General features: G+C 47.5%; 1 protein-coding gene across 3 annotated transcripts in view; it reads right to left on the bottom strand.

Annotated features, from left to right (window-relative positions):
- Positions 1 to 7: 7 nt before the first annotated feature.
- LOC140899057 (ectonucleoside triphosphate diphosphohydrolase 8-like) overlaps positions 8 to 27,976 on the bottom strand; it is a 62,288-nt gene continuing 34,319 nt past the window's right edge. For all 3 annotated transcript variants that reach the window (XM_073313798.1, XM_073313800.1, XM_073313799.1), the window contains 8 exons: positions 26,924 to 27,041; positions 23,044 to 23,194; positions 19,714 to 19,873; positions 18,764 to 18,997; positions 17,524 to 17,796; positions 8,132 to 8,242; positions 6,973 to 7,110; positions 8 to 5,973 (listed from right to left, as the gene is read on the bottom strand). In XM_073313798.1, the coding sequence (XP_073169899.1) occupies positions 5,791 to 5,973; positions 6,973 to 7,110; positions 8,132 to 8,242; positions 17,524 to 17,796; positions 18,764 to 18,997; positions 19,714 to 19,873; positions 23,044 to 23,194; positions 26,924 to 27,041 (1,368 nt within the window). In that variant the 3' untranslated portion in view covers positions 8 to 5,790. The remainder of the gene's footprint in view (positions 5,974 to 6,972; positions 7,111 to 8,131; positions 8,243 to 17,523; positions 17,797 to 18,763; positions 18,998 to 19,713; positions 19,874 to 23,043; positions 23,195 to 26,923; positions 27,042 to 27,976) is intronic.

The following is a 27,976-nucleotide window of genomic DNA, read 5'->3' as shown; positions in this document are numbered from 1 at the left end:
GTTTGGATAAAAAGTAAAACAGTTTATTCAGTTACAAAGCCAGGTTTGAAGTGAGTTCAAGTACAAAGGATAAAGATAAAAGCTAAAATTTGGCTTAACAAGTCATGGTCTTTGTTCAAGTTAATTTCCTCACCAAGCTTCCTTTTCCAGTGATGGCTGACTGGTTCTGAGCCAGTATCCCCCAGAGTCCCAGCCGCTGGTTTGCCTTGTTGCCTCAGGTGAAGGATCATGGAAAGTTCTCTGCCCCTCTCTTATAGGCCAGTAAACCTTTGAAAAGTCTCTCTCACAGGTCACTGACCCTGCTGCCAGAGACAGGAAGGCTCCCTGGGGGTGCAGGCTCCATCTCCTGCTGAGATTGTTTTGTGCTCATGTTTTCCCCACTTGCTCTCCTGATGGCTTTGTTTGCCTGCCAGGCAGGTGTGCTTCTCTTTGTCTTTGGTCACACCTTGTTCCATCTGTATGGAGACCCAGTCATGCAGGCAGAACCACATTCCTTTTTGGGGGGCGGGGGGCGGGAGCCGGTTTATTATCTCTCCTTGACATGCCTGGTTTAAATACATTTGAGTCACGAGTCCAGCACCACTGTATAAGCTTTTGCAGGTTGATCGTACAACCATCAGAATATTACTGATAAGGCTATAGTGAGTTATTAGTTGTCCAAGGGCATATTTCGTGCCACCTTTTGGGTAAATATCCTGACACCAGCGTGTTAGGTGTAGTGAGTATGTCAGGCCTGTTGAGCAGCTGACACAGAGAAGTGAACCACCAACGGGCCGCTGGGTGACAGCCTCCCATCAGGAATTCAGTGTTCTTTGTCTGGGGCCACACGTCTCCTCTTACTTTGAATGTGGAGGCCTGGTATAGCTGGCTTTTCTCAAGGGCTAATACTGAGTGCACTGGGTCTTAGCAGCTCCTCATGTTTGGTTCCCAGTAATCGAACAAAGACTGAACTTGCTGTGCTATGCTACACGGAGGGCACACACAGTCTAGTGACTCATGGGTGTGCAGCAATTTCAAAGGAAGCTTGCAAGCAAACAATTGTCCACACAACCAACAAAATACATGTTCTTTGAAGAGTTCATGTTTAGCTATTCCACCTGGAAGCAGGCAGGGCACACCCTGACTGTTCTGTAGAAGCAATGCACACATTGCTCTATCCAAGGACAAGGGCTAGATATGAACCATGAGAACTTGATTGTTTGGACAGCAACTGTGGGAAGCTTTCTTAGCCTGGGCTCAAGGCCTGATAACCAGGATTGTAGTAGATAAAGGACGGTAACTAAGTATATTAATCAACGTCATACATTCCTTTGGGTAGCAGTGTGTAATGCTTAGGGGGAGAAATATAATAAAAGGAGAAGGTGGAAGGCGGGGGGGGGGGCAGAACAGCCCATCTCCGCTGACCAGCCTGTTTGCTTGCATAAAGCTGTGTTCTGTCTGATCATTGAACCGCCACAGTTCTTGAATGTGGAGTGTAGTCAAGCTTCCCTGCCAAGAAGGAGCTGGCCCTGACCTCCTCAATGTATCAGTGGCAGGGAAACTTTCCTGAGCATTGAAATGATTTTGGAATCAATCTCTTGGGCCATGTTACACAGAATATCATTTAACCTCCAGCCACCCACCCATCCAAACCAACTTCACGGACATATTCTTCACACTTGACCATCCTTAGGATCAGCTCCTGCCGTGGGTGACAGAATTCCCTGAAGTTCAGACAGAGCAATGACATATGACTGGCAGCCCTGGACTGCCAAAGGGGCTAAGTGGAAATGCCTGCAATGCCATTTAAAAGAGTGAGTCAGCAAAGCCAACTCCACGCCCGAGTTCTCATCGGGGTCACCAATAGTGCAGCAAATGATTCCACAGCTGCCTCAGCATCTTCACCCAGGCAGGCCCAGAGAGGACGGGGCCGGCTGGATCCCCCTGCTGTGGACTCCTGGGTTTGGAGAGCTGTAGGGGATTTTGCTAGTAGCAGCTCTAAGATGGCCACAGTTTGGAGGCCACCACTCTCTGGGCAGCAGTAAGAAGCCTTCCCAGGTGGCCATTCAGCGCATGACGGTACAGTGACCCCGCCCTGTGGGGATCCTTGTATTGAGATCTGTGCACAGCAGTTACTTTTCTTCAGCCTATCCTTGTTCTCAGCTAGGCTGTTGGTCCAAGAGCTATGCAGACACGGACACACCCACAATCCTGTCAGTCAGTCTGGGATGGGATGGGGATTCCATTGATGGCTTCCTTTTGACCCGTTTAACAATGATGACACATTGCAGATGTGCAGGGCACTCTGGAGCCATGCAGCATATGCACACTGGCAAGATGAGCTTCCACTGTTGATTACCTTGGGAAGGTTTGTAGTCTTTCTCATCTCTGTGAAAGCAGCAGTTCATGGCACCCAACAATCTGCCTGCAGTCCAGGCTTCAGACTGAGCCGAAGCCCAGAAGGTGCCATGTCAGAGCTTTTAGATACATTGATTGTTTCTAATGCCTCAGAATGACAGGCATTTACTTTCACAGACCACATCACAGTTTCTCTTCTCTGCTTCCTGTAACAATTACTTTGCTAATGAAATAAAGTAGAAATAAATTCAAAGTTTCTGTGCTTTCTCCAGAGAAAGTAAAACCCAGGGCCTAGCATTCGCAACAGAAATATTGATTAGGAAACAAATCACAGAACTGGACAGAAAATGAAGACAGGTGATGGAAGACAGTGATGGAGACGATGTTACAGGCAGAGAAGAAATAGGATGAAATGTACTCCAGTGCATGGGCCAGGGAAAGACTTGTATACCACTGGAGCCCTGGCCGGATTTCTTTGGTGCAGAGACCTTGTGCGGGGTTGAATTTCTCCCATTGGAATTATCAAAGAGGACAACCTTCAAACATCCAACCAAGAGCAAAAATCCCAGGGCTCTCATTACTGACTTATTTAAAGATTTTTGGGGGACAGTCCTCCCACCCCCCTGGGGTATCGAGCAGAGCCTGGGAGGGAAGCTACTGGGGATGAACTGGATTTGACTGGTACACAAGGGTGGAACCGGGTACTCCTTGATCCTAGGCCAAGAGACCACTAAAGGGGTTTTCCCCATTATCCTTCACATCCTGAGGAGCTCTCATCTCCTCACCCTCAAAGGGGCTCCTGGGAAAACCCCCTGGGGACGGAGGTGGGAACAGACTCCCTTTGGGAAGACTCCAACTGTTATTCTGATATAGCTGCTAATTCTCACTAACACTTGAACACTCAATTCACCTTTTAATTAATCTGCCAGTGGAAAAGTCTCATTAAAGTTATATCAAATGCAGGATCGGGCAGATGTCAGTTCTAAATTTACCAGAGACCAGAGCTAGGGCTTGGATCTCATTTAACTGCTGCAGACTCAGGTGATGCCTTCCTAGCTGCTAGGACCTCTCGGTCCTGGCAAAGCCTGACATGGCAATGTACTGCCCTTAGCATGAATTACTGGACCATTTACCAGTGCACCCACAGTGCAAGGGAGGGCTAGCAGCATGAGTCCCTCAGCAGCTCCGAATCCCTATGGGTGGGAGCAGAGGGAGAGATATGGTTTTGCAGGTGTGCCCCTCCCAAGAATGTTTGTTAAAAAACAGTCGCTAGAGCCAGTCAGGACAATGTATTTATGTGCCCTGCAGTGGGAGAGCGTGGGACTCATGTTAGAGCTCAGTGAATAACTGATTCTTCTCAGATCGCTGGAAGTTCCAAACGATTGAAGAAACCCGCAGAAATATGGTTCTGCTCAAGCTGAACCCAAACATTCCAGTGAATCAAAAATGTCCATTGTTTGGATTGACCCCAAATGCTTTGTTTTCAGGCATTGTTAAATGGCTAGATTCACACAATGGCCAGCAGAAGAGGACTCCTTCTTACAACTTTTAGCCCAGGAGTTAGGATGTGGGAGAATGTGTCTGACTCCCCCACTCCACCTGAGATGGGCTAAAGATTTGAACTCAGGTCTCCCCACCATTACAGGAAAGGGCCCTCGCCACCGACGTGGGGGTCTCTCAGTAGCAGATGCTGAACCTTTTCCACTGTGTATAAATATTTATTGGAGCAGGGACTTGGGCCTCAGCTATTGCTAGGTGAGTGCCCTAACCACTGGACTATGTTGTCAGTCTGTGCTGGTCTCTCTCTCTCACCCACTGACTATTGAAGCATGGGTGGCCAGTGACCCGGCTGATGGGGGAGGCTAGCCCCTGACCCTCCCCTTGTGCCCAAGGCCCCCTGCCTCCTCGTCTCCACACCCCCCCCGCCCTTCTCCCTTGCAAGATCCCAGAGCACCCCTGCCATGGCCCCCAGCCCCAGAGCGCAGGGCAGCACGGCCCTAGCACCAGCCACCCTGAGTCCTTGTGGGAGGCAGGCAAGCCAGCCTGGGCCAGCCAGGGCAGAGCGCTGGGAACCGCAGGAGGGGGCCTGGCTTGGGGGTGGAACATGAGCTGGACAACGCTAGGCTGTTTGGGGAGCCACAGCCTCCCCCTGCGTACGATATCTGCCGCCGATGTTATTCAAGTATGTTGTACAAAGTGACAGTGTTTCATAAGAACATAAGAATGGCCATACTGGGTCAGATGAAGGGTCCATCTAGCCCTGTGCCCTGTCTGCTGACAGTGGCCAGTACCAGGTGCTTCAGAGGGAATGAACAGAATAAGCAGTTTCAAGTCCCACACCAAAATATCCTGTAGCCTGGTGGTAAGCACACTCCTCTGTGAGCAGGAGACCCAAGTGCATTCCCCACGCTACAGCAGGCGGAATTGAACTTGCATCTCCCACATTGCAGGGGAGTGCGCTGACCTCGCAGTGCAGAGGTGGTTGGAAGCCAGCTCCTCCTCCAGCTGTCTGGCGAATGGCACTTAAGCCTCTGGTGACTCCAGCCCAATTTTGATTTTTTGTTTTTGGCCAAAATTATTCAGCAAATTTGTGTCAAATTCACAAATAGTTTTGGGTTGATTTTTCAGCTAATAAACCATATTCATCTGAAAAATAGTGCCCCGCTCTACTCTTGCTCCCTCCACTGATTGGTTCATGTAAGAGGCTTGTGAACCTGGGTTGCAGCTAGGGGCACGAGGGCCAGATTTTTACAGGTATTTAGGCAGCTGAAGATGCAGTTAGGCACCTAATGGGATTTTCAAAAGTACCTAAGCTCCTAACTCCTACTGAAACCAAGTGGAGTTCATAAGAACACAAAAACATAAGAACGGCCATGCTGGGTCAGACCAAAGGTCCATCTAGCCCAGTATCCTGTCTACCGACAGTGGCCAATGCCAGGTGCCCCAGAGAGAATGAACAAAACAGGTAATGATCAAGTGATCCATTCCCTGTCACCAATTCTCAGCTTCTGGCAAACAGGTTAGGGATACCATCCCTGCTCATCCTGGCTAATAGCCATTGATGGACCTATCCTCCATGAATTTATCTAGTTCTTTTTTTAACCCAGTTATAGTCTTGGCCTTCACAACATTCTCTGGCAAGGAGTTCCACAGGTTGACTGTGAGTTGTGTGAAAAACTTTAAGTTAGGCACTTAAATGCTTTTGAAAAAAATCCCACTCAGTGCCTATCAGCATCTTTAGGTGGCTAAATACCTTGAAAACTCCAGCCTCAAGGGGTAGTGGCTCCAACTCCTCGTGCGATATAGGGCCTAGTTTAAATCTTGCTGTGGGGTCAGTTATGTTCTGGGGGTGCCCACCCCTCAAGTCTCCATTTAACAGGGTGTCTAAGGCCTCTCATTAGAGGCGGGTGCAAGGTGCTGAAGCCCTGGCCATCTGCTCCTGCTGAACGGCTCCTATCCCAGGAAGTGTATGAGCAAGCCAACAAGGCAGAAAGCCAGCGTCAGGACGATGAAGAAGATGGTGGCGGCCCAGAGCCCGCGCTGCTGCCCTTTCACTTGTTCGGGGGCCTCCGCCGGGATCATGTTGGTGAGGTTCAGCACGTAGCCCAGGGCCCAGCCAATGTCCGTGTCCGCAGCCTGCCCGGGGAAAGAGGATTAAGGGGATGGCCAGGATGGTATTAAGGGGATGGCCAGTCCCCAAGAGGTGCAAGCTACTAGTAGCCTCAACTCCCACAGGGAGACGGGGACACCCAGATTCCTGACTTGCAGTGCGCGTAGTATGCCGCCCAAGAGTCACGGGCATGGGCACAAGGAACCAGGCTGTCCTCGCTCTGCACCACAGCAGAGCACAGACTGTGGCAGCAAAACACCTTCCCAGCCCTTGGCTTCCAAACCCTGCCATAGGTCAGAGGGCACAGGGGCGTCTAGACCCTCTTTCTCGTCATTTCGGGTCCTCATCATAAAACTACCTCATGATTTTTGCCACAACTGCGCACAGTCCATCAGCACTTGCTGAGCTGCAGCAGGGACCCAGAATCGCAGGACTGAGGAGGACTGGTGGAGTTCTCAGGGTGGGAAGCCAAGGATTGCAAGAGCAGGAGTGGGGGCAGGTCAGGACTGAGGTGCACCGGCAGAGCTGTGGGCTGGAAGAGCAGGGGCATAGTCACTGCAGTGAATCGTTAAGCCTGCAGAGGAACTCCAGTGGCCTAATGGATATGGCATTAGCTTCCAAAGCCAGAGATTGTGGGTTCAAGTCCCATCTGGGGTCTCCTTCCTCTAGAGAGTAAAGAAACCTTGGTCTTATTTTGGGGGGAGGGATAGCTCAGTGGTTTGATCATTGGCCTGCTAAACCCAGGGTTGTGAGTTCAATCCTTGAGGGGGCAATTTAGGGATCTGGGGCAAAAATTGGGGATTGGTCCTGCTTCAAGCAGGGGGTTGGACTAGATGACCTCCTGAGGTCCCTTCCAACCCTGATATTCTGTGATTCTATGAACAGGCATGGACTAGCAGGAGTAGCAGCCATGCCCTTCGGCCTCTGAAGCGAGAGCACCTGCACCATCAGCTGAGCCGTGCTGACTCTAAGCAGGTTGACGTGCAATTCTTCCTCCCAGCCTCTGCACTTGGACTCTTGCTCACCTTCATCTGGAACTTGATGCTGCTCCAGCTGGTTTGGTTGAATTTGTAGGCGTCGAGCAGGAGCACCAGGATGTAGTTGGCGTTGGCGCAGTACTCTCGCAGCCTTTGATCTTTCTCTTTGGGGTAGCTGGATTTCAACTGGGGGGTGAACAGTCAGCACAGGGGAGAGAAGGGGTGTTAATGGCAGCAGTGTGACAGGAGCTCTGAGCCTACAGCAGGGGCAGACTTTGTCCTGGCAGCTCCCTGACCGTCTGGGGTGTGGAGAGAGGGATTGGTGGCCCGCATCTCTCTCGGGTTCAGAGACAGATGCTTGCTCATCGACCAGGCAGGTATTTCCTAACTCATCAAATGAGCTGTGATCGGGCAACTGGGATGGCTGCCCCACCCCAATGTTAATCATGTACAACATGGCCATGACCTCATTCTCTGTCCCCAGCGGGACCCATGTCCAGCCTGTCTCTACTCTGCCCTGCTCTCCCCAGCCAGGGAGCTGTGCACCCACCCCAACAGGGCCCCCCCCTTCCGTAGGCTGGATCCGTCCTAAGAGCGTCCCTGTGCGCCAGGCCAGATAGGAGGGTTTGTACAGCACAGCAGCTGGGTACGTGCAACCTCAGCAGTGAAAATTCCTCTGGTGCTGACTGGCCATTCCCACTCCTCAGCCCTGCGTGGGAGTGACGTTGGTCATCCTGGGGAAGCTGCAGGATGTTTTCTAGGTGAGGGAGATGGTGCTTTGGGCAGTTTTGTCCCCTCCCCTTGATTTAAATTGATCACTCGGGACCATTTCATTCCTGATGGTGGCCAACTGAGAGCCCATCAGCATGGCTTCTGGCTGCCACAAAGGGTGCCATGGAGTGACAGGATGCGCTGCCTCCCACCAGAGTGGGAGCATGCTGCATCCACAGGGCTTCAGGCTCCTGCCAGCCTGGGGAGAGCGGCTGGGCCTAGGAACTGAGCCTGCACCCCCATGGGCAACTCAGAGCAGAGATCACTGGCCCTCTGACTGTTCCCAGGGCACTGAGCTTGGTGATACCACCTACCCCTTCAATAACCCTGGCCTGCCTTGTGTGAGAGTTCCCTTCCCCCTCCCCTCTTGGGACCCTTTGCTTTGCAATCCCCACAGATGGCCCCTGTAGCTTCCATCCCCCCTCACAGCACGTACGTCTGTCCAATTTCTTGCACAGAACTTCTGGACAGTGTCTTCGACAATGGCCAGGGGCTGCCCACTGGTCAGGTTGAGGAAGTTGAAGGTGTAGTAAAAGGCAGAGAAGGCCTGAAAAGCAAGAAACCAAGAGGTCAATAGGAGGCCTGAGCACGGATTCCATTGTTGGCTTGACTTTGTGGAGTATGATCCTGTGCATAAAGCACCGGCCTGCAAGCTGTGCTCCAGCACTTCTCCCTTTTTTGAGCTCAGAGAAATCCCGTCTAGGATTGCCACCTTTTTCATGGCTGGTAACCAGATCCCTGGGGCCCCGCCCCTTTCTCTGTCTCTTCTCCAGATGCCCCGCCCCATCACATGCTCCTCTCCCTCCCAGCCCCGGAGGTGCCACCTCTGAGGTACATCTCCCACACATCCTAGGGGTAATAAGCACAATTTGCACATCCACAGAGGGATTTTCATTTACAAACACTCACTTGAACTTCTTCATTTACACATACACACACATACACACTGGTAGATTTGCTTCATCAGCAAACCTGTTCTGGGGCACAGGGGAAGGGAGCTCCCCCTTTTGCATGTACAGCTGGGGGGAAAGGGAAGACTCCTCGCTATATTTATTTGGATGCTCAGATTGGGGTACAGAGTCCCCTTGTTTGCACTGGTACCTAAGAGAGAAGAAGGTCCCACCCCTTGCACATGTGGGCGGGAGGAATAGCTCAGTGGTGTGAGCATTGGCCTGCTAAACCCAGGGTTGTGAGTTCAATCCTTGAGGGGGGCCATTTAGGGATCTGGGGCAAAAATTGGGGATTGGTCCTGCTTTGAGCAGGGGGTGGGACTAGATGACCTCCTGAGGTTCCTGCTTTGAGCAGGGGGTGGGACTAGATGACCTCCTGAGGTCCCTTCCAGCCCAGATAGTCTGTGATTCTGTGAGTGTGGAAGAAAGAGGTGCTCCTCCATTTGCAGCACACCCGCCTGAGAGAGAAGAAGACGAGAGCACTTCCCCCCATTTGTTACACACCCGCCCAAAGGTCCATCTAGCCCAGTGTCCTGTCTTTGGACAGTGGCCAGTGCCAGGTGCCCCCGAGGGAATAAACAGAACAGGTAATCATCAAGTGATCCATCCCCTGTTGCTCATTCTCAGCTTCTAGGAAATAGAGGCTAGGAACACAATTCCTGCCCATCCTGGCTAATAGCTACTGATGGATCTATTCTCCACGAATTTAGCTAGTTCTTTTTTGAACCCTGTTATGGTCTTGGCCTTCACAACATCCTCTGGCAAGGAGTTCCACAGGTTGACTCTGCATTGTGTGAAGAAATACTTCCTTTTACTTGTTTTAAACCTGCTGCCTATAAATTTCATTTGGTGACCCCCTAGTTCTTCTGTTATGAGAAGTAGTAAACAAAGCCCTGGCTGGGATGATTTAGTTGGTGTTGGTCCTGCTTTGAGCAGGGGATTGGACTAGATGACCCTCTGAGGTCTCTTCCAACCCTAATATTCTATGATTCTATGAACACTTTCTTATCTACTTTCTCTACACCAGTCATGATTTTATAGACCTCAATCATATCTCCCCTAAGCCGTCCCTTTTCCAAGCTGAAAAGTCCCAGTCTTATTAATCTCTCCTCATACGGAAGCCGTTCCATACCCCTAATCATTTTTGTTGTACTTTTCTGAACCTTTTCCAATTCCAATATATCTTTTTTGAGATGGGGAGACCACATTTGCACACAGTATTCAAGATGTGGGGCATACCATGGATTTATATAGAGGCAGCATGATATTTTCTATCCTATTTTCTATCCCCTTCTGAATTATTCGCAGCATTCTGTTTGCTTTTTTGACTGCCACTGCACATTGAGTGGATGTTTTCAGAGAACTATCCACAATGACCCCAAGATCTCTTTCTTGAGTGATAACAGCTAATTTAGACCCCATCATTGTATATGTATAGTTGGGATTATGCTTTCCAATGTGCATTACTTTGTATTTATCAACATTTAAATTTCATCTGCCATTTTGTTGCCCAGTCACCCAGTTTTGAGGGATTCTTTTGTAGCTCTTCGCAGTCTGCCTGGGTCTTAACTATCTTTAGTAATTTTGTATCATCTGCAAATTTTGCGACCTCGCTGTTTACCCGTTTTTCCAGATCATTTATGAATATGTTGAATAGGACTGGTCCCAGAACAGACCCCTGGGGGACACCACTATTTACTCTTTCCATTCTGAAAACTGACCATTTATACCTACCCTAGCCTATATTTTAACCAGTTACCAATCCATGAGAGCACCTTCCCTCTTATCCTGTCGCAGCTTACTTTGCATAAGAGCCTTTGGTGAGGGACCTTGTCAAAGGCTTTCTGAAAATCTAAGGTTTCAGAGTAACAGCTGTGTTAGTCTGTATTCGCAAAAAGAAAAGGAGTACTTGTGGCACCTTAGAGACTAACTAAATTGGTTAGTCTCTAAGGTGCCACAAGTACTCCTTTTCTTTCTGAAAATCTAAGTACACTATATCCACTGGATCCCCTTGGTCCACATGCTTGTTGACCCCCTCAAAGAATTCTAGTAGATTGGTGAGGCATGATTGCCCTTTACTAAAACCATGTTGACTCTTCCTCAACAAATTGTGTTCATCTATATGTCTGACAATATTGTTCTTTATTATAGTTATTAAAAAATATTGTACGGGCACGCAGGAGTGAAATCAGGAAGGCCAAATCACACCTGGAGTTGCAGCTAGCAAGAGATGTTAAGAGTAACAAAAAGGGTTTCTTCAGGTATGTTAGCAACAAGAAGAAAGTCAAGGAAAGTGTGGGCCCCTTTCTGAATGAGGGAGGCAACCTAGTGACAGGATGTGGAAAAAGCTAATGTACTCAATGCTTTTTTGCCTCTGTCTTCACGAACAAGGTCAGCTCCCAGACTACTGCACTGGGCAGCACAGCATGGGGAGGAGGTGACCAGCCTTCTGTGGAGAAAGAAGTGGTTCGGGACTATTTAGAAAAGCTGGACGTGCACAAGCCCATGGGGCCGGATGCGTTGCATCCAAGAGTGCTAAAGGAGTTGGTGGATGTGATTGCAGAGCCATTGGCCATTATCTTTGAAAACTCATGGCGATCGGGGGAAGTCCCGGATGACTGGAAAAAGGCTAATGTAGTGCCCATCTTTAAAAAAGGGAAGAAGGAGGATCCTGGGAACTACATGCCAGTCAGCCTCACCTCTGTCCCTGGAAAAATCATGGAGCAGGTCCTCAAGGAATCAATTCTGAAGCACTTGCATGAGAGGAAAGTGATCAGGAACAGTCAGCATAGATTCACCAAGGGCAAGTCATGCCTGACTAATCTAATTGCCTTCTATGATGAGATAACTGGTTCTGTGGATGAAGGGAAAGCAATGGACGTGTTCTTCCTTGACTTTAGCAAAGCTTTTGACATGGTCTCCCACTGTATTCTTGCCAGCAAGTTAAAGAAGTATGGGGTGGATGAATGGACTAAAAGGTGGATAGAAAGCTGGCTAGATTGTCAGGCTCAAATGGTAGTGATCAATGGCTCCATGTCTAGTTGGCAGCCGGTATCAAGTGGAGTGCCCCAGGGGTCAGTCCTGGGGCCGGTTTTGTTCAATATCTTCATAAATGATCTGGAGGATGGCGTGGATTGCACCCTCAGCAAGTTTGCAGATGACACTAAACTGGGAGGAGTGGTAGATACGCTAGAGGGTAGGGATAGGATACAGAGGGCCCTAGACAAATTGGAGGATTGGGCCAAAAGAAATCTGAGGAGGTTCAACAAGGACAAGTGCAGAGTCCTGCACTTAGGATGGAAGAATCCAATGCACCGCTACAGAGTAGGGACCGAATGGCTCGGCAACAGTTCTGCAGAAAAGGACCTAGGGGTGACAGTGGATGAGAAGCTGGATATGAGTCAACAGTGTGCTCTTGTAGCCAAGAAGGCCAATGGCATTTTGGGATGTAGAAGTAGGGGCATTGCCAGCAGATCGAAGGACATAATCGTTCCCCTCTATTCGACACTGGTGAGGCCTCATCTGGAGTACTGTGTCCAGTTTTGGGCCCCACACTACAAGAAGGATGTGGAAAAATCGGAAAACGTCCAGCGGAGGGCAACAAAAATGATTGGGGACTGGAACACATGACTTATGAGGAGAGGCTGAGGGAACTGGGGATGTTTAGTCTGTGGAAGAGAAGAATGGGGGGGGATTTGATAGCTGCTTTCAACTACCTGAAAGGGGGTTCCAAAGAGGATGGATCTAGACTGTTCTCAGTGGTAGCAGATGACAGAACAAGGAATAATGGTCTCAAGTGGCAGTGAGGGAGATTTAGATTGGATATTAGGAAAACCTTTTTCCCTAGGAGGGTGGTGAAACACTGGAATGTGTTACCTAGGGAGGTGGTGGAATCTCCTTCCTTAGAAGTTTTTAAGGTCAGGCTTGACAAAGTCCTGGCTGGGATGATTTAATTGGGGATCGGTCCTGCTTTGAGCAGCGGGCTGAACTAGATGACCTCCTGAGGTCCCTTCCAACCCTGATATTCTATGATTCTATGATTTCAACCAGTTTGCCTGGTACTGAAGTCAGGCTTACAGGCCTGTAATTGCCGTGATCACCCCTTTGTAAAAATTGTCATCATATTAGCTATACTCCAGTCATCTGGTAGAGAAGCTGATTTAAATGATAGGTTACAGACTACAGTTAGGAGTTCTGCAATTTCACATTTGAGTTCCTTCAGAACTCTTCAATCTGGTCCTGGTGATTTATTGCTGTTTAATTTATCAATTTGTTCTAAATCCTCCTCTAATGATACCTCAGTTTGGGACAGTTTCTCAGATCTGTTTCAGAGTTCCTCAGATCTGTCACCTAGAAAGAATGGCTCAGGTTTGGGAATCTCCCTCACATCCTCAGCTGTGAAGACCAATGCAAAGAATTTATTTTCTCTGCAATGGCCTTATCATCCTTGAGTGCTCCTTTAGCGCCTTGATCGTCCAGTGGCTCCACGGGTTGTTTAGCAGCTTCCTGCTTCTGATGTACTTAAAAAAAAAATTACCATTACTTTTTGAGTGTTTTTCCGGCTGTTCCTCAGATTCTTTTTTGGCCTTCCTAATTGTATTTTTACATTTCATTTGCCAGTGTTTATGCTCCTTTCTATTTTCCTCACTAGGATTTAATTTCCACTTTTTAAAGGATGCCTTTTTGCCTCTCACTGCGTCTTTTCCTTTGTTGTTTAGTCACGGTGGCTCTTTTCTATGTTTTTTAATTTGGGGTATACATTTAAGTTGAGCCTCCATTATGGTGTCTTTAAAAAGTTTCCACGCAGCTCGCAGAGATTTCACTTTTGGCGCTGGACCCTTTAATTTCTGTTTAACTAACCTCCTAAATTTTGTGTAGTTCTCCTTTCTGAAATTAAATGCTACCATGGTGGGCCGCTATGGTGTTTTTTCTGCCACAGGGATGTTAAATTTAATTATATTATGGTCACTATTACCAAGCGGTCCAGCTCTATTCACCTCTTGGACCAGATCCCGTGCTCCACTTAGGACTAAATCAAGCATTGCCTCTCCTCCTGTGTGTTCAAGCTGCTCCAAGAAGCCGTCATTTAAGGTGTCAAGAAACTTTATCTCTGCATCCCATCCTAAGGTGATATGTACCCAGTCAATATGGTGATAGTTGAAATCCCCCATTATTATTGAGTTTTTTATTTTAATAGCCTCTCTAATCTCCCTGAGCATTTCACAGTCACTGTCACCATCCTGGTCAGGTGGTCGGTAATATATTCCTACTGCTATATTTTTATTATTCAAGCATGGAATTACTATCTATAGAGATTCTATGGCACAGTTTGATTCATTTACAATTTTTACTTCATTTGATGCTATGCTTTCTTTCACATATAATGCCCCTCCCCCACCAGCACGACCTGTTCTGTCCTTTCGATATATTTTGTACCCTAGTATTACTGTATCCCACTGATTATCCTCATTCCACCAAGTCTCTGTGTTGCCTATTATATCAATATCCTCATTTAATATGAGGTTCACCCATTTTATTATTTAGATTTCTAGCATTGGTATATAAGCACTTTAAAAACTTGTGTCCCTTTAGCTGTCTGCCATTATACGATGTAATTGAATGGGACTTTTTTTTATTTGATTGTGTCTGATCAGACCCTGCCTGTATTTTATCTTTTTCCATCCTCTCCTCACAAGGACATAGAGATACTCTATTAATAGATCCTCCCCTAAGGGATGTCTGAACGACGTGCTCTTCCGCACCTGTCGCTTTTCCCCAGTCCTTAGTTTAAAAACTGCTCTACGACCTTTTTAATGTTAAGTGCCAGCCCTCTGGTTCCATTTTGGTTTAGGTGGAGCCCATCCTTCCTGTATACGCTCCCCCTTTCCCAAAAGTTTCCCCAGTTTCTCATACATCTAAACCCCTCCTCCCTACACCATCATCTCATCCATGCATTGAGACCCTGCACTTCTGTCTAACTGGCCCTGTGCGTGGAACAGGGAGCATCTCAGAGAATGTTACTATGGAGGTCCTGGACTTCAATCTCTTACCTAGCAGCCTAATTTGGCCTCCAGGACCTCTCTCCTATCCTTCCTGATGTCATTGGTACCTACATGTACCACGACCACCGGCTCCTCCCCAGCACTGCACATACGTCTGTCTAGATGTCTCGAGACATCTATTATTATTGCCGAAACCCAGATGGTTTGGGAGAAACCGAACTGTTGGCAACCCTAATCCCATCCCCTCTTTGTGTCTGTGTCCCAAGGGGTAATTTGGGGATAATTGAGCACATGTTCTTATGTAAACTGCTTTCGCATTACTGAGCTGTAAGTGCTAAGCATTACTGTTGTCAGGGGGAGAAGGAGATGCTTTCCAAGTTTAAAGGGATGAAGGGGTAGGCTTGGTTGAAACTCTTCTGTCAATAGTATTTTGCGACAGAAAATTGGGTTTTAGACTTAACATAGTTTTTCATGAAAAGTGTCTGGTTTCCAGGGAAGATTTTGACTGTGGAAAAAACAAATGTCACCCATGTGGCTAATAGGGAGATATCTCTAAGAGACCTGTTCGGGGGGCTGGGTACCAGTGAGTTGTGTCTGGGTCATTGTTGCTAGGCGGATGTAGCACTCCCCACCCAGAAGCCTCTGGAATTGGGTGTGGCTGGTTTGGGTCTGCTCCATTCCCTGTTGCTGGGGTCAGGCTCCATGAGGGCGAGTGGTCAGGGCAGGGCTTTGCACAAGGCCATGTGCTCTGTACAGGCTGGAGAAGCTGAGCCCAGGAGCAGGAAGCAGCTGTTTGCCCTAACTCGATGATGTTGTTAACCCTCCAGCAGGGAAGCATGGGCAGTGTTAATTATAGAAAGCGGAAATTGGGAGGGAAAGTTAATTTCTCTTATTTTAATTGTATACTTGGAATGTTGCTTGATTTTAGACAACCTGTTTTATTTAAATTGTCTCAACTAGTGCAATTCACCAACTTTTGTGTAAATGTGATAATGGGGAAGGAGTCATTTCTATTTTGCTAGTCTCAGTTTTGTATGTTCTTGTAACAGGGTTTTTTCAAAATCAATATACTTTACTGAGTTAATCAGTTAGTTGACTGGCTAACAGTGATGTCAGCAGAGGAGGAGGAAGAGTCTGCATGGAGTCCAGCTGAAGATTCCTACAGGCAAGTGGAGGGAAGATGTTGCTTTTGACTCAGCAGACTGTAACTTTGGTAATCAGAAACTCAGGTGAACTCAACCTAAGCTTTTGGGAACTCTGAGGGCTTGTCTTCACTATGGGGGTAAGTCGACCTAAGTTATGTTACTCCAGCTACGTGAATACCTACAGAGGTGGTGGAATCTCCATCCTTAGAGATTTTTAAGGCCTGGCTTGACAAAGCCCTGGCTGGGATGATTTAGTTGGGGATTGGTCCTGCTTTGAGCAGGGGGTTGGACTAGATGACCTCCTGAGGTCCCTTCCAACCCTGATATTCTATGATTCTATAATAACGTAGCTGGACTCGATGTAGATTAGGTTGACTTACCCCAGTGTCTTCACTGCACTGCATCAACCGGAAACGCTCTCTGGTCGACTTCCCTTACTCTTCTCGGAGAGCTGGAGTACCGAGGTCAACCAGAGAGTGCTCTGCCATCGATTTAGTGGGTCTTCACTAGACCCGCTAAATTGACAGTGTCCCCAGTAGTGGAGACCAGCCCTGAGTTTCTTCTCACAGTGTTTCTGTGTGGACTGATCTGTTTAGATTTGTTTTCTTTATGTATAACTGTGAAGATAATGTATGTGGATTATAAAATAGCCATGTTATGTTTTAAAATCTAAGTTATTATTTATTATGTTTCTTTATAAGATTTTATAAAGTAGGCACTTAATTAATTCATTTTGGGACTTGAATGTGGGGAGATTGACCCTGTGCAATCTCCTGGCTGAAAACCCTTAGAGGCTGAATTCTGGGTCTCCAGCTGCTTTTCTTTGTGAGTTGTGGGTTGTTTTGGGCACTGGAGAAAGGCTATGAAGTGAACTCTAGCACACGCAAAGGTTACACAAACACCCACAAACTGGCAATTTTGATTCAGAAATTTTCAGTGCCTCATGGGAATTGTAGTTCCGGTACCTCATCCCCTTTCTCCTCCATGGGCTGTGCAACCCAGCCGGCCTACACCTCCATGGGACTCCCATGATGCACCAGCAAGAATGGGGAGACAATGGGATGGGAAATGAGAGTCCAGACAGAGAGTCCAGCCCCGACAGGAGAATGGGGCATGAGACACCCGAACTATAATTTGCATGTCACAGCAGCAGCTCCAGAGGATGTCGTTTAATGTTGACCAAGCCAAATGAAATATTTAAATTTGCTTCCACAAACTGAAATAAGACGTCATTGTGATCAACAAATCTCAAAACAAACAAACAAACACCCATCCCCAAAAACCCAACCCTGGGGTATTCAACACAAAGTTGAAATTTTCCCTGGAAAGTTCCTCTCCCTTCCATTTACCTACCACTGCAAGTGAAGGGTCACCCTGGGCCAGGTCACCACTCCATTCTCAAAAGTGCTATGATTTCTGTTTTGCAATACACATTCCCTCTCTGTGCTGGCACATAAGAAGCTGCATTCCCTTTGCTCAGGGCAGCAGCCAGCCTGAAATGCTCCTGGGTGTGGTGAGATGCACTTCTCACCCTGGTCAGCCATGCACAGTTGTCTGAAAGGGCTGGTTTGGGTTTGCTGCATCTGAGTTTGGGGCTCCAGCTCAGTCCTGGGCAATTAGGGGCTGTGAGGGAGGCACACTCAGCCTCTCTGAAGGGGCACAAAGGGGCACTCAAAGAGAACAAGGGTTTAGAGATTGTTCAGAAGAGGGGTCAGAGAGGATTTGCCTTACAAAGAACTCCCCGTTGACCGGAGGCTGGTAGATTCCATCGAATGTGCAGGACTGACTCTGGCCACATGCCGTGAAGTTGAAGATCTGTTTGATGGCCATACGGCACTCAGTGGCATTCCCTGTGCCCACCAGCGTGGCGTTCCAGGAGGCTTGGGACAGGGTCAGCAGATGAGAGGCCGTGCAGGGGATGCTGTGAATGGAAGCTGCTTTGATGGTTTCCTGGTATCCTTCAGGGTAGCAAGGGTGATTAACAGAGCCCTGGACCATCATGTTCTGGGAACAGTGAAATCACATGGTCATTCGTAGAGTGAAGACTCATTCCTATCCCCTGCCCTCATTAAACCTGATGGGGCATCCCAGCTAGGGATAGGAACATACTGGGAGTCAGACAGGACTGGCAGGCAGCTCAGTGAGAGATTTTCCTTTCAAGGCCACTGGCCCAGCTGCTGGGGCTTCTTACTATGGAGTTGTATCATCATCAGATGTATTGTTGGCTTTGTCAGACCCAGACCTATCTGTGCACCTGCAGCCCCCTGCTTTCCCTCTCATGCAAGCCTCTTGCGGCTCTGGATGCACACTGAGCTACATGGGAGAAGAGTGCAGGGGCTCTTGGAGGCTACAGGTGTTGCCAAGCCTCGGAGACCCAGCAGCCTCCCCAGCTCATCTGGCAAAGTGCAATTCAGGTCCTTCGGCATCACGCACAAACCCTCATGGCCATGTGGCCTCTAAGGTGAGTGTGATCCCCACTGAATCCCTTTCAAGCAGGAGGCTGAATGGTAGACAATGCTAGAGTCCCTGAACCCTGGCAGTGTCTTCCGCCTTGACAAGCCCCCCGCCCTGGCTCTAGCTCAGGGTCCCCACAGCCCGTAGGTATTTCTGCAACCTCTGGAGATGGCATCTCCTCCTCCTCCCTTGCACATCTCAGAAGGGCAGCATCAGTCAACCCCTTCCTGTTCTCCCCACTGTTCCTGCCTTACAAGGCCTCCATCAGCCAAGCCCCTGCTTCTCTCCTCGCCTCCCAGAGAGATCTTGAAAAATTTCCCCGCTTCAAACTCCTGCTCCCCTCCACAGGCCTGCTTTATACCAGATGCTGCTCCTCACCCCACACCCCCATGGAGCCTGCTGCAGGTGCTAAATCCCCTCTGATGCCTCTCCGTGCGCTCCCATTTGCATTTAATAGAAACAAAATCCCATTGATAGAATGAGGGTAGAGTCAAACTGCCACCAAATGTTCTCTCACTTCTGTTATTTTCAGGATCAGCTGCTTCAGCGCCTGATTCTGTCCATAGCAGAGATAGCTGTGTGTGTAGATAGTGTAGTTAAACCCATAGAGCATGAACTTAGAGGCTTTTGTCTGGTCGGTAATTGGACCAATGGGGATAAAGCTGATTTGGGTTGATGCTCCTCCAAGGTCCAGTGCACCCAGGATCTTGGCTGATTGAGGATGGATCCAGTCACGTTGTCTGGGAGAATACTGCCAAGACAAAACAGGGATCACATGGAGAGACAGCTCCAGTCTTGAGTTATTCCTATGGGATGTGGGCTGTATAAGAACCAGTATAAAATCAAATTGAATTGAATGAAATAGAATAAAACAGAAGGGGTTAACTGCACTGCAAAAGTCACCTGCCTACAGAATCTGAAAATATAGCCTCTGAAAACACTTGGAACTGAAATTTGATCTGGTTTCACCCAGGAGTGACCCTTAATTTCCTTTTTGTGTTTACCAGGGAAACTTTTGCTTCTCTTTCATCTGTAGGCTTAAAAATGGCAGGTTTGTTTGTGTCTGTGTCATCTGATACTGTCTCTGGGATAATTGCTGTACTGAGGTGTCAATAGCTTATTGGTCATGGGGTTTTTAAATGATACATCCTCTGAGAATGATATTACATCATACTGGAATACAGGGAGCTGGCAGGCTTGGGGATTGATACTGTAATGGGATAAGGAACCTTTCACCCCTATGTTACTAGCAGTAACGAGTCTGAAAGTTGTTACCATCTGACGGCTGCTTGGTGCCGTAGCCTCCATGCAAAGTTAGATAGTTTCTATCCAGTCCTTCCTGGGCATTATCATTGTGGGCTGCTGTCAATCCAGTACCTTTCATCAGCCTGAATTAACTTACGCATTTAAGAATCTAAAATAATAACAATAGCAGAGATGGGTGTTTCCATTTCCCACTAGCCACACCTTGGTGAAGGAGTCCAGCAGATAGTTGATGGTGATCCAGCCATAGGCGCCTTCCTCTTCCCCTGTAATGATCCGAGCCCCATGGAAATTCACAGGATACTGTCGTATGCTCTTAGCAACTTCATTCAGGACCAGGTCTGCAGCTGATTTGTTTTTCATGCTAAAGGGTGTGCAAAGTCACAGCAGTGAGACAATGCCAGGAAATCCTATTTCACAGACGTTGGATTTCTGCAGCAAACATTCCACACCGCAGGAGACTGGTGGGTTTTCGTGCCTCTTTCTGTTAACTGAACCCAAACTGCATTTTTGTCTTGATTTAGAATCATGTAGATCAGAGGTGGGTAAATTACGGCCCACGGGCCACATCTGGCCCGCGGGACTGTCCTGCCTGGCCCTTGAGCTCCCGGTAGGGGAGGCTCGCCCCCGGCCCCTCCCCTGCTGTCTCCCCTCCCCCGCAGCCTCAGTTTGCTGCGCCGCCGGAGCTCTGGCCCACCTCTCCTGCTGGGGAATGCGGTGGCATGGCTGCGAGCTCCTGCTGCTCTGAGAGGCATGATAAGGGGGTGGGGAGCAGGGGGGTTGGATAAGGGGCAGGAGGATCTGGGGGGCAGTCAGGGGACAGGGAGCAGGGAGCGGTTGGATGGGATGGGTGGTCAGGGAGTGGGGGGGGTTGGATGGGGGGTGGGATCCTGGGGGGGGATCCTGGGGGGTGGTTAGGGGCAGGGGTCCCAGGAGGGGGCGGTCAGGGGACAAGGAGCAGGGGGGATTGAATGGGTTGGAGGTTCTGAGGGGGGCAGTCAGGGGGCGGATGGGGGCAGGGGCCAGGCTGTTTGGGGAGGCACAGACTTCCCTACCTGGCCCTCCATATAGTTTTGCACCCCTGATGTGGCCCTCCAGCCAAAAAGTTTGCCCACTCCTGACGTAGATAAAAGCAAGGTAAAAATAACACTGCTCTCCTTTCATGGAACTTCACCCCAGGTTCTGTATAATTGTTTCATAGCATCTGTCTTTATTTGCTTTAAGTATTTCATAGATTCATAGATTTTAAGACCAGAAGGAATCATTACGCTCTCGTGTGACCTCCTGCAGAGCACAGGGCCTGGAATTCCTGCATCAGGCCCAGGAACTTGCAGCGGAACTAGAGTGTCTCTTTTGGAAGACATGCACCTTGGTTTAAAGACTCCAAGTGATGCGAAATTCATGAATGCCAAGGCCAGAAGGGACCATTGTGCTCATCTAGTTGGACCTCCTGTGCTGGATCATATTAAAGAAGTTCTGTATTAAAATCACAAATGAGTTTGATTCCCCATAGTTTAAATTCCAGGGTATTACTAATTAAAAGGTCTCTTGGTTTTTGGTACTGTGTCTCTCCCTCTATGTGTGAAACTTGCAAGCTGCTATTTGTGTTAGTACATTCTAAGACAGAGTCTGTTCTCAAAGCAATTCTTTGTAACAACAACTACTCACACAGAGAGAGACTCAAAGCAATACTCTGTAACAACAGAAACACCACCCAGAGACTCCCCGCCCTTTTGTTGTATTCATCTCGCTTTGTTAACAATTGTGATTAAAATAGAGATACAGGATGTATGTGGATGAATGCTTGGTGTGGATAACAACTGAATGATCAGGGAGGTGCCAGCCTAAGAATCCAGTGTCCATCAGCTGAAGAAGGCATCAAGTGGAAATAACCAGAGGACCCCCGGAGGGCAGACTGGAATCCACCCAACAGCCACAAGAATGGGAGAACCAAAGAACAAGATAACATCTGGCAGCACGGAGCCGTCAGGAATGTGCCATCTGCTGATTGATTCAGAAGCAATTCCCATAGACTGTCGTAGGAAGAAATTCCTATAAAAATGGACTCTAGAAAGTGAGAACTTTGGGGTCTGATTCTGCAAACCAACTTCCAGGAGCATCAGATGAGCATCTGATGAGGCCCTGCTCCCTCCTCGTGTCCAGGCCACCTGGCCAGTGCCTTGGCATGAGCAATTCTAAGGCTGGTAACTATGATAACAACCTTGCAAAACCTGTGTGTGTGTGTATGAATGAATGTGTGAATAAATATGAAATGGAATGGAATGTTATCGCTATAACTAGCTGCTTACTATGATTCTTTCTGTATTCACAATAAATGTGGTATTTTGCCTTTTCCCCTTTAATAAGATCCTGTTGGTTTTTATTTTATTGGTATAACACCTGCACATCACAGACCACAGAACCTCACCAACCCACTCTTGTGATAGATCCCTAACCCCTGGCTGAGTTACGGAAGTCCTCAAATCATGATTTAAAACTTCAACCTATAGTTATAGTCTAACCTGCTATACCACAGGACATAGAACTTTCCTGAAAAGCTTCCTAGGTCATATCTTTTAGAGACACATGCAGTCTGGATTTAAAAACGTGTAAGTTATCAGCTTTGCTAAATTGTCCATGAAGTGTCAGAGCTAAACCAAGGTGCCTCACAGCAGCAGACACTTGTTCCCCATTTTGAACTTAAATTTTGTGACAAAGTAATGGACAAAGAAAGTACCATAGAGAACCACAGGACTATTGCTAGGGTGCTGTCCATCTGAGGGGGAACTCATTAAAAGCTACAATTACACCGTCTATTCCCAGACAAAATCTTTAAATACAGTAAACACATTGTAACTTTGTGGTTATAAAAGACTATGGGAGTGGTTAGGGAGCTAGCCTTTGACTTAGGAGACCTCTGTTCATTTTCCTGTTCCACCACGGCAGCAGTCCTGTGTGACTTTGGGCACGTCACTTAGTTGCTCTGGGCTCAGTTCCCATCTGTACAATGCGGGTAATAGCATGTCCCTGCCTCATGAGGATAAATACATTAAAGATTGTGCAGTGCTCACACAGTATAGTATGGGGGGCCATGTATGTCATTCCAAATTCAGGATGATGCTTTGAAAGTAACAATTCAAAGTTAAGGTTCCACAAAATCCTCAAGCCCACCTGCCCCTCACTGCCACCTCTACCTGGGGTCTGTCCAGTGAGGGAGACTCCATGTTGGTGGCTGGTATCCCAACTGCTTTCCACTTAAAAATCATTAACAGTGAATGTCTCCCTCCTGCTGCCACGTCCAGGGCCAGAGGCCCAAGGGCTCAGCATCCCCAGTCAGGGCCAAGTTTTCTGGAGAGCTCAGCACCCAGCATGCACCCAGTGAGCTGAGCTCTGCTGAGGATCTGGTCTCTTTTTTAGGTGCCAGAACGGGAGCTAAGGGTGCTTGTGAGTGCTGAGCTTGTTCTAGCCATACTGGGTGGGGGTGTCGTGTCACCACAGAGCCTTTTGTTTACCCAGGAGTTGCTGTGTTATTACCTCAGCAGCCTCATGCCTGCTGTAGCTCCAAGGTAAACTGGTACCTCCCTCTGCCTCTCATCAGGAATGACCTTCAGGGCATCCTCTAGACAGCTCCGGAGGGACTCACCAGCTTTGGGAGGGTCACTGGTGTAGCTTGATATGCCAGGTCCTGGAACACAGTTATGTCGATAAGAGTGACTGGGGATGGGGCAGGGTTCAATGAGAGGACGTAAGGGCTGAGGCCTGGTACCTCATGGGAGTGTGATGGGTAACCTGCTGTGAATCCCTCAGTAACCATGTCACTTAACTCTCTGCTTTGCCTCCTGAAGCATGATCATTAGGTGGAAGGAGCCAGGTGGCATGCAGGGTGTGCTGCAGTGGGCAGTCTCTCACTCCAGGCCAGAAGACAGGGACCCCCTGGCACTAGGCAGCACAGGCTGGGTTATTCTGGAAGCCAGGCAGCCAAGCAGAATCACAGGGTCTGCTTGTGTCCAGAAGCTTCAATAATGAATCCTCTTTATTTGCATTACAGACTAGCCCTGGCTTCCCTCTACCGGGAGGTAAGATCACAGGGGGCCATATTGTGTCCTTACGGCATAGTTCTGTGCTGCAGGGGCCACCTGTAACCTTTGAGTGCTTCTCACCATGCCAGCACAGTACCCAAACCTGTGGTCAAAACTCCTACATAGGAAGCTTGCTGCAGAGATACAGGCCACAGAGTCCCCGCTCAGCAGAGGCATCTGCATTCATTTGCCCCCATTGCAGCCATTTGTTCATGGAGACCAAAAGAGGAAACAGGCCCAGAAAAAAAAAGCAGAGATACTGTATTGTTTCAAGCTCCCCAAAATAATGCGGGATAAGTTTAGCAACAGGTGAGCAAGCAAAGACTCCAGGGCCCAGTCCTGCCTGCTAACGGGAAGCCTGGGATTTCTTCTTGACTCAAACTCCCTTCCTAGCACCACTCAAAAACTGACATCAGGGAGATCTCATTTAACCTGAGAAATTATTGCACAGCGAGAGTCCCTCCTGCAGGGAAGTGGGAAAAGCCCTACAGCAGCTTATGAGCCTTGCTCTACCAGTTACATTCTGGTACAAGATCTCATGCTATGTTGCCCAGGGGGTTGGTGGAGCGGTGCACTGAAAGCTGTTTTGTAATTGTACGTGATCACTTTGAGTCCTCTGGGGTTTTACTGGTGGTGCTTGCAGGTCAGAAGCTCTGTAAGGAAGTGTGCAATCTGACGCTTCAGCAGTCTGTCTGCAAACACCCAGCCTACAGCGAGGTGGAGTGAGATGTGTTTGCCTTAGGGAACAGGCTGCTTTATTCTCTCTTGTTCTGGGGTTCTTGTGTGTTATTGTTCTGAATTCTAAGAAATAAAGTAGTATTACTTTTTGGGCTGTCAAGCGATTAAAAAAATTAATCGTGATTAATTACACGATTAAGCGCACTGTTAAATAATAGAATACCATTTATTTAAATATTTTTGGATGTTTTCTACATTTTCAAATACATTGGTTTCAATTACAACACAGAATAAAAAGTGTATAGTGCTCACTTTATGTTTATTTTTTATTACAAATATTTGCACTATAAAAACCCCCAAAAGAAATAGTATTTTTCAATTCACCTAATACAAGTTCTGTGGTGCAATCTCTTTATCATGAAAGTTGAACTTACAAATGTAGAATTATGTACAAAAAAACTGCATTCAAAAATAAAACAATGTAAAATTTTAGAGCCTGCAAGTCCACTCAGTCCTACTTCTTATTCACCCAATTGCTAAGACAAACAAGTTTGTTTACATTTGCAGGTGTTCTCATGGCACTGTTGTAGCTGATGTCACAAGATATTTAGGTGTTAGATGTGTTAAAGATTCATATGTCCCTTTGTGCTTCAACCACCATTCCAGTGGATATGCGTCCATGCTGATGACAGGTTCTGCTCAATAACAATCCAAAGCAGTGCAGACCAATGCATGTTCATTTTCATCATCTGAGTCAGATCCCATCAGCAGAAGGTTGATTTTCTCTTTTGGTGGTTTGGGTTCTGTAGTTTCCGCATAGGAGTGTTGTTCTTTTAAGACTTCTGAAAGCATGCTCCACACCTCATCTCTCTTAGATTTTGGAAGGCACTTCAGATTCTTAAACCTTGGTTTGGTTAGAAATCTCACATTGGTACCTTCTTTGCATTTTGTCAAATCTACAGTGAAAGTGTTCTTAAAATGAACATGTGCTGGGTCATCATCCGAGAATGCTATAACATGAAATATATGGCAGAATGAGAGTAAAACAGAGCAGGGGACATATAATTTTCCTCCAAGGAGTTCAGTCACAAATTTAATTAATGCATTATTTTTTTAATGAGCGTCATCAGCATGGAAGTATGTCCTCTGGAATAGTGGCCGAAGCATGAAGGGCCATCTGATTGTTTAGCATCTCTGGCATGTAAATACCTTGCAATGCCAGCTACAAAAGTGCAAATGTCTGTTCTCACTTTCTGGTGACATTGTAAATAAGAAGAGGGCAGCATTATCTCCTGTAAATGTAAACAACTTTATTAGTCTTAGTGATTGGCTGAACAAGAAGTAGGACTGAGTGGACTTGTAGGCTCTGAAGTTTTATATTGTTTTGTTTTTGAGTGCAGTTATGTAACAAAAAAATCTACATTTGTAAATTGCACTTTCATGACAAAGAGACTGCACTACAGTACTTGTATAAGGTGAATTGAAAAATACTATTTCTCTTGTTTATCATTTTACAGTGCAAATATTTGTAATAAAAAACAATAAACACTTTGATTTCAATTACAACACAGAATACAATGTATATGAAAATGTAGAAAAACATCCAAGATATTTAATAAATTACAATTGGCATTCTATTGTTTAACAATGCAATTAAAACTGAGATTAATTGCGATTAATTTTTTAAATCATGGTTAATTTTTTTGAGTTAATCTCTTGAGTTAACTGTAACTAATCGACAGCCCTAGTTACATTGTAACCTTCCAGCAAGAACATTTTAACTGCTCTGTGTGTGTGCGCCATGAACATAAGAGCTGGCAGGGCTCTTTCACCACAGTTGTTGCAGTGAGTGCTGGCAGGTTCGGGGGGAGACTCTGGAGAGCCATATCTTCATTCCCAGTGAGGAGCAAGACTGGAAGCCAGGGATTCCTCCCTATCTCTTCTGTCATGGGTAGTGGCAATGTTCCTATCCCCTGCTCAGCCAGAGCAGAGAAGGAAAGGGAGGTGATTACCCTCTTGGAATGCAGAACTCAGTGATAATTCCTGCATTCCAAGGGGGTTGTCACAGTGTTCCTTGCCTCTGGTGGTGTGTCCCATCACTATAAGAGGAGTGAAAACCTGTGCAGATGCCATGAAACCACCCTGGGCTTCCACTCACAATAAATGAAGGGTCACTAGAGGTGGGTTCTGTTGTCTGTCCCATTATAAGTGAATCCAGATGAGGGGTGAGGGATAAGCGTTGTGTACTCATCTCTCCATGCAGTGTCACCTCTGTGGCTGAGTTGCCTGTGTAGATAGACACCTGTGGCTAGCTGTGGTGCACCCCGAAGTGCTGAGATTTTGGATGCTGCACTGAAAAGTCCCCCAAAGCCCAAGGTCAGGTTGGTTTGCTGTGCCCAGAGGCGGTGCATGGTGCCAGAGAGCAACTGGAAACAGGAATCTTGATTTCAGGCAACCTAGCTGCAGCAACTCTTGCTGTAACCACTGTGCTTCCCCAGTGTCAGTAGGGCACGATCGTCTTCTGTGGAAGAGACTTGTTCACCAAACTCTTACACTTCATCCAATATTTCCACCACCCAGGTGTCCTGCTGCATAAGAAATCTCAGGGGAGCCCTGAGCCCAGGGTGTTTCCCTCACAGCAGGGCAGGCATACTGACCTTGGACATTACAGGATAACATCTGGCTGACCACTCCAGTGTCATTTGTTTTGTCAGATGTCCATTGGTAGACGAACAGAGAGGTGTGGGATGAGCCCGCGTCGAACACCATCCCGTACTGGAAGGCATAACCAAGACCTCATGGGTCAGGTAAACTAGAGCAGAAACTGGACCCTTCCATCCTCCCTGCACTAATGTTTGCTCAGAGATAGGTCAGTGAGAGTTAGAGGCATGTGCTTCTTCTCCTTAGCTGAATGGGCCCTCTGATGTCATAGAATAATAGAATATCAGGGTTGGAAGGGACCTCAGGAGGTCATCTAGTCCCACCGCCTGCTGAAAGCAGGACCAACCCCCACTAAATCATCCCCGCCAGGGCTTTGTCAAGCTGGGCCTTAAAAACCTTAAAACCTATGCTTTAGTTGAAGGTAAAGTAGAAACAGGCAGGTCCCTAGAGCATGCTGCCTCAGCTAATGTACACTGGCTAATGCCACTGAAGTCAACCAGTTTCCAGCCCTGCCCCTGCAGTCCACAAACTGATGCTAATTTACACCATCGGAGCAACTGCATTTTCTTTGTTGTGGTTTTATTGATCGTTTATTTCCTTTGTTGGTTTAATGTTTGTCAGTGTGGTTCAAAGATGCCATATTGACAGCCCTAGGCCTGAAGAGCTCACCCCCGCAGAATGCAGGCTACGACGGTGTAATCTCTCCCTCCCCCCCACCCCGCCTCCATGTGCTCAGCTCTGTACATGTCTGGGGTTGAGGGAAGGTCAGTCACTGCAGTGCTCATTGAGAACACCCGTATGTTCATTGAGACCAGAATCCAGAATTTCTTCTCAGCAATCCATCTTTCACTCTGTGACTGCACCAACCATTCCATCATGCAGCATTTTCAACATCACAAACTCAGATCTGTGCAATTCTATGTCTGTGGCATCTACAGAGGCTCTGATGTGTTACAGGACTTTGCTATAGGACAGAGGTTTCTCAGAAATTTTCAAAGCATGGGTCACAGCTTACTAGAGACTCCCAGACAAAAACTATGCTAAGACAG

This window comes from Lepidochelys kempii, chromosome 16 (assembly GCF_965140265.1).
Source record: "Lepidochelys kempii isolate rLepKem1 chromosome 16, rLepKem1.hap2, whole genome shotgun sequence".
Taxonomy (NCBI): Eukaryota; Metazoa; Chordata; order Testudines; family Cheloniidae; genus Lepidochelys; species Lepidochelys kempii.
Note: the sequence above shows the minus strand (reverse complement) of the source record. Positions and strands in the feature narration are given on the sequence as shown.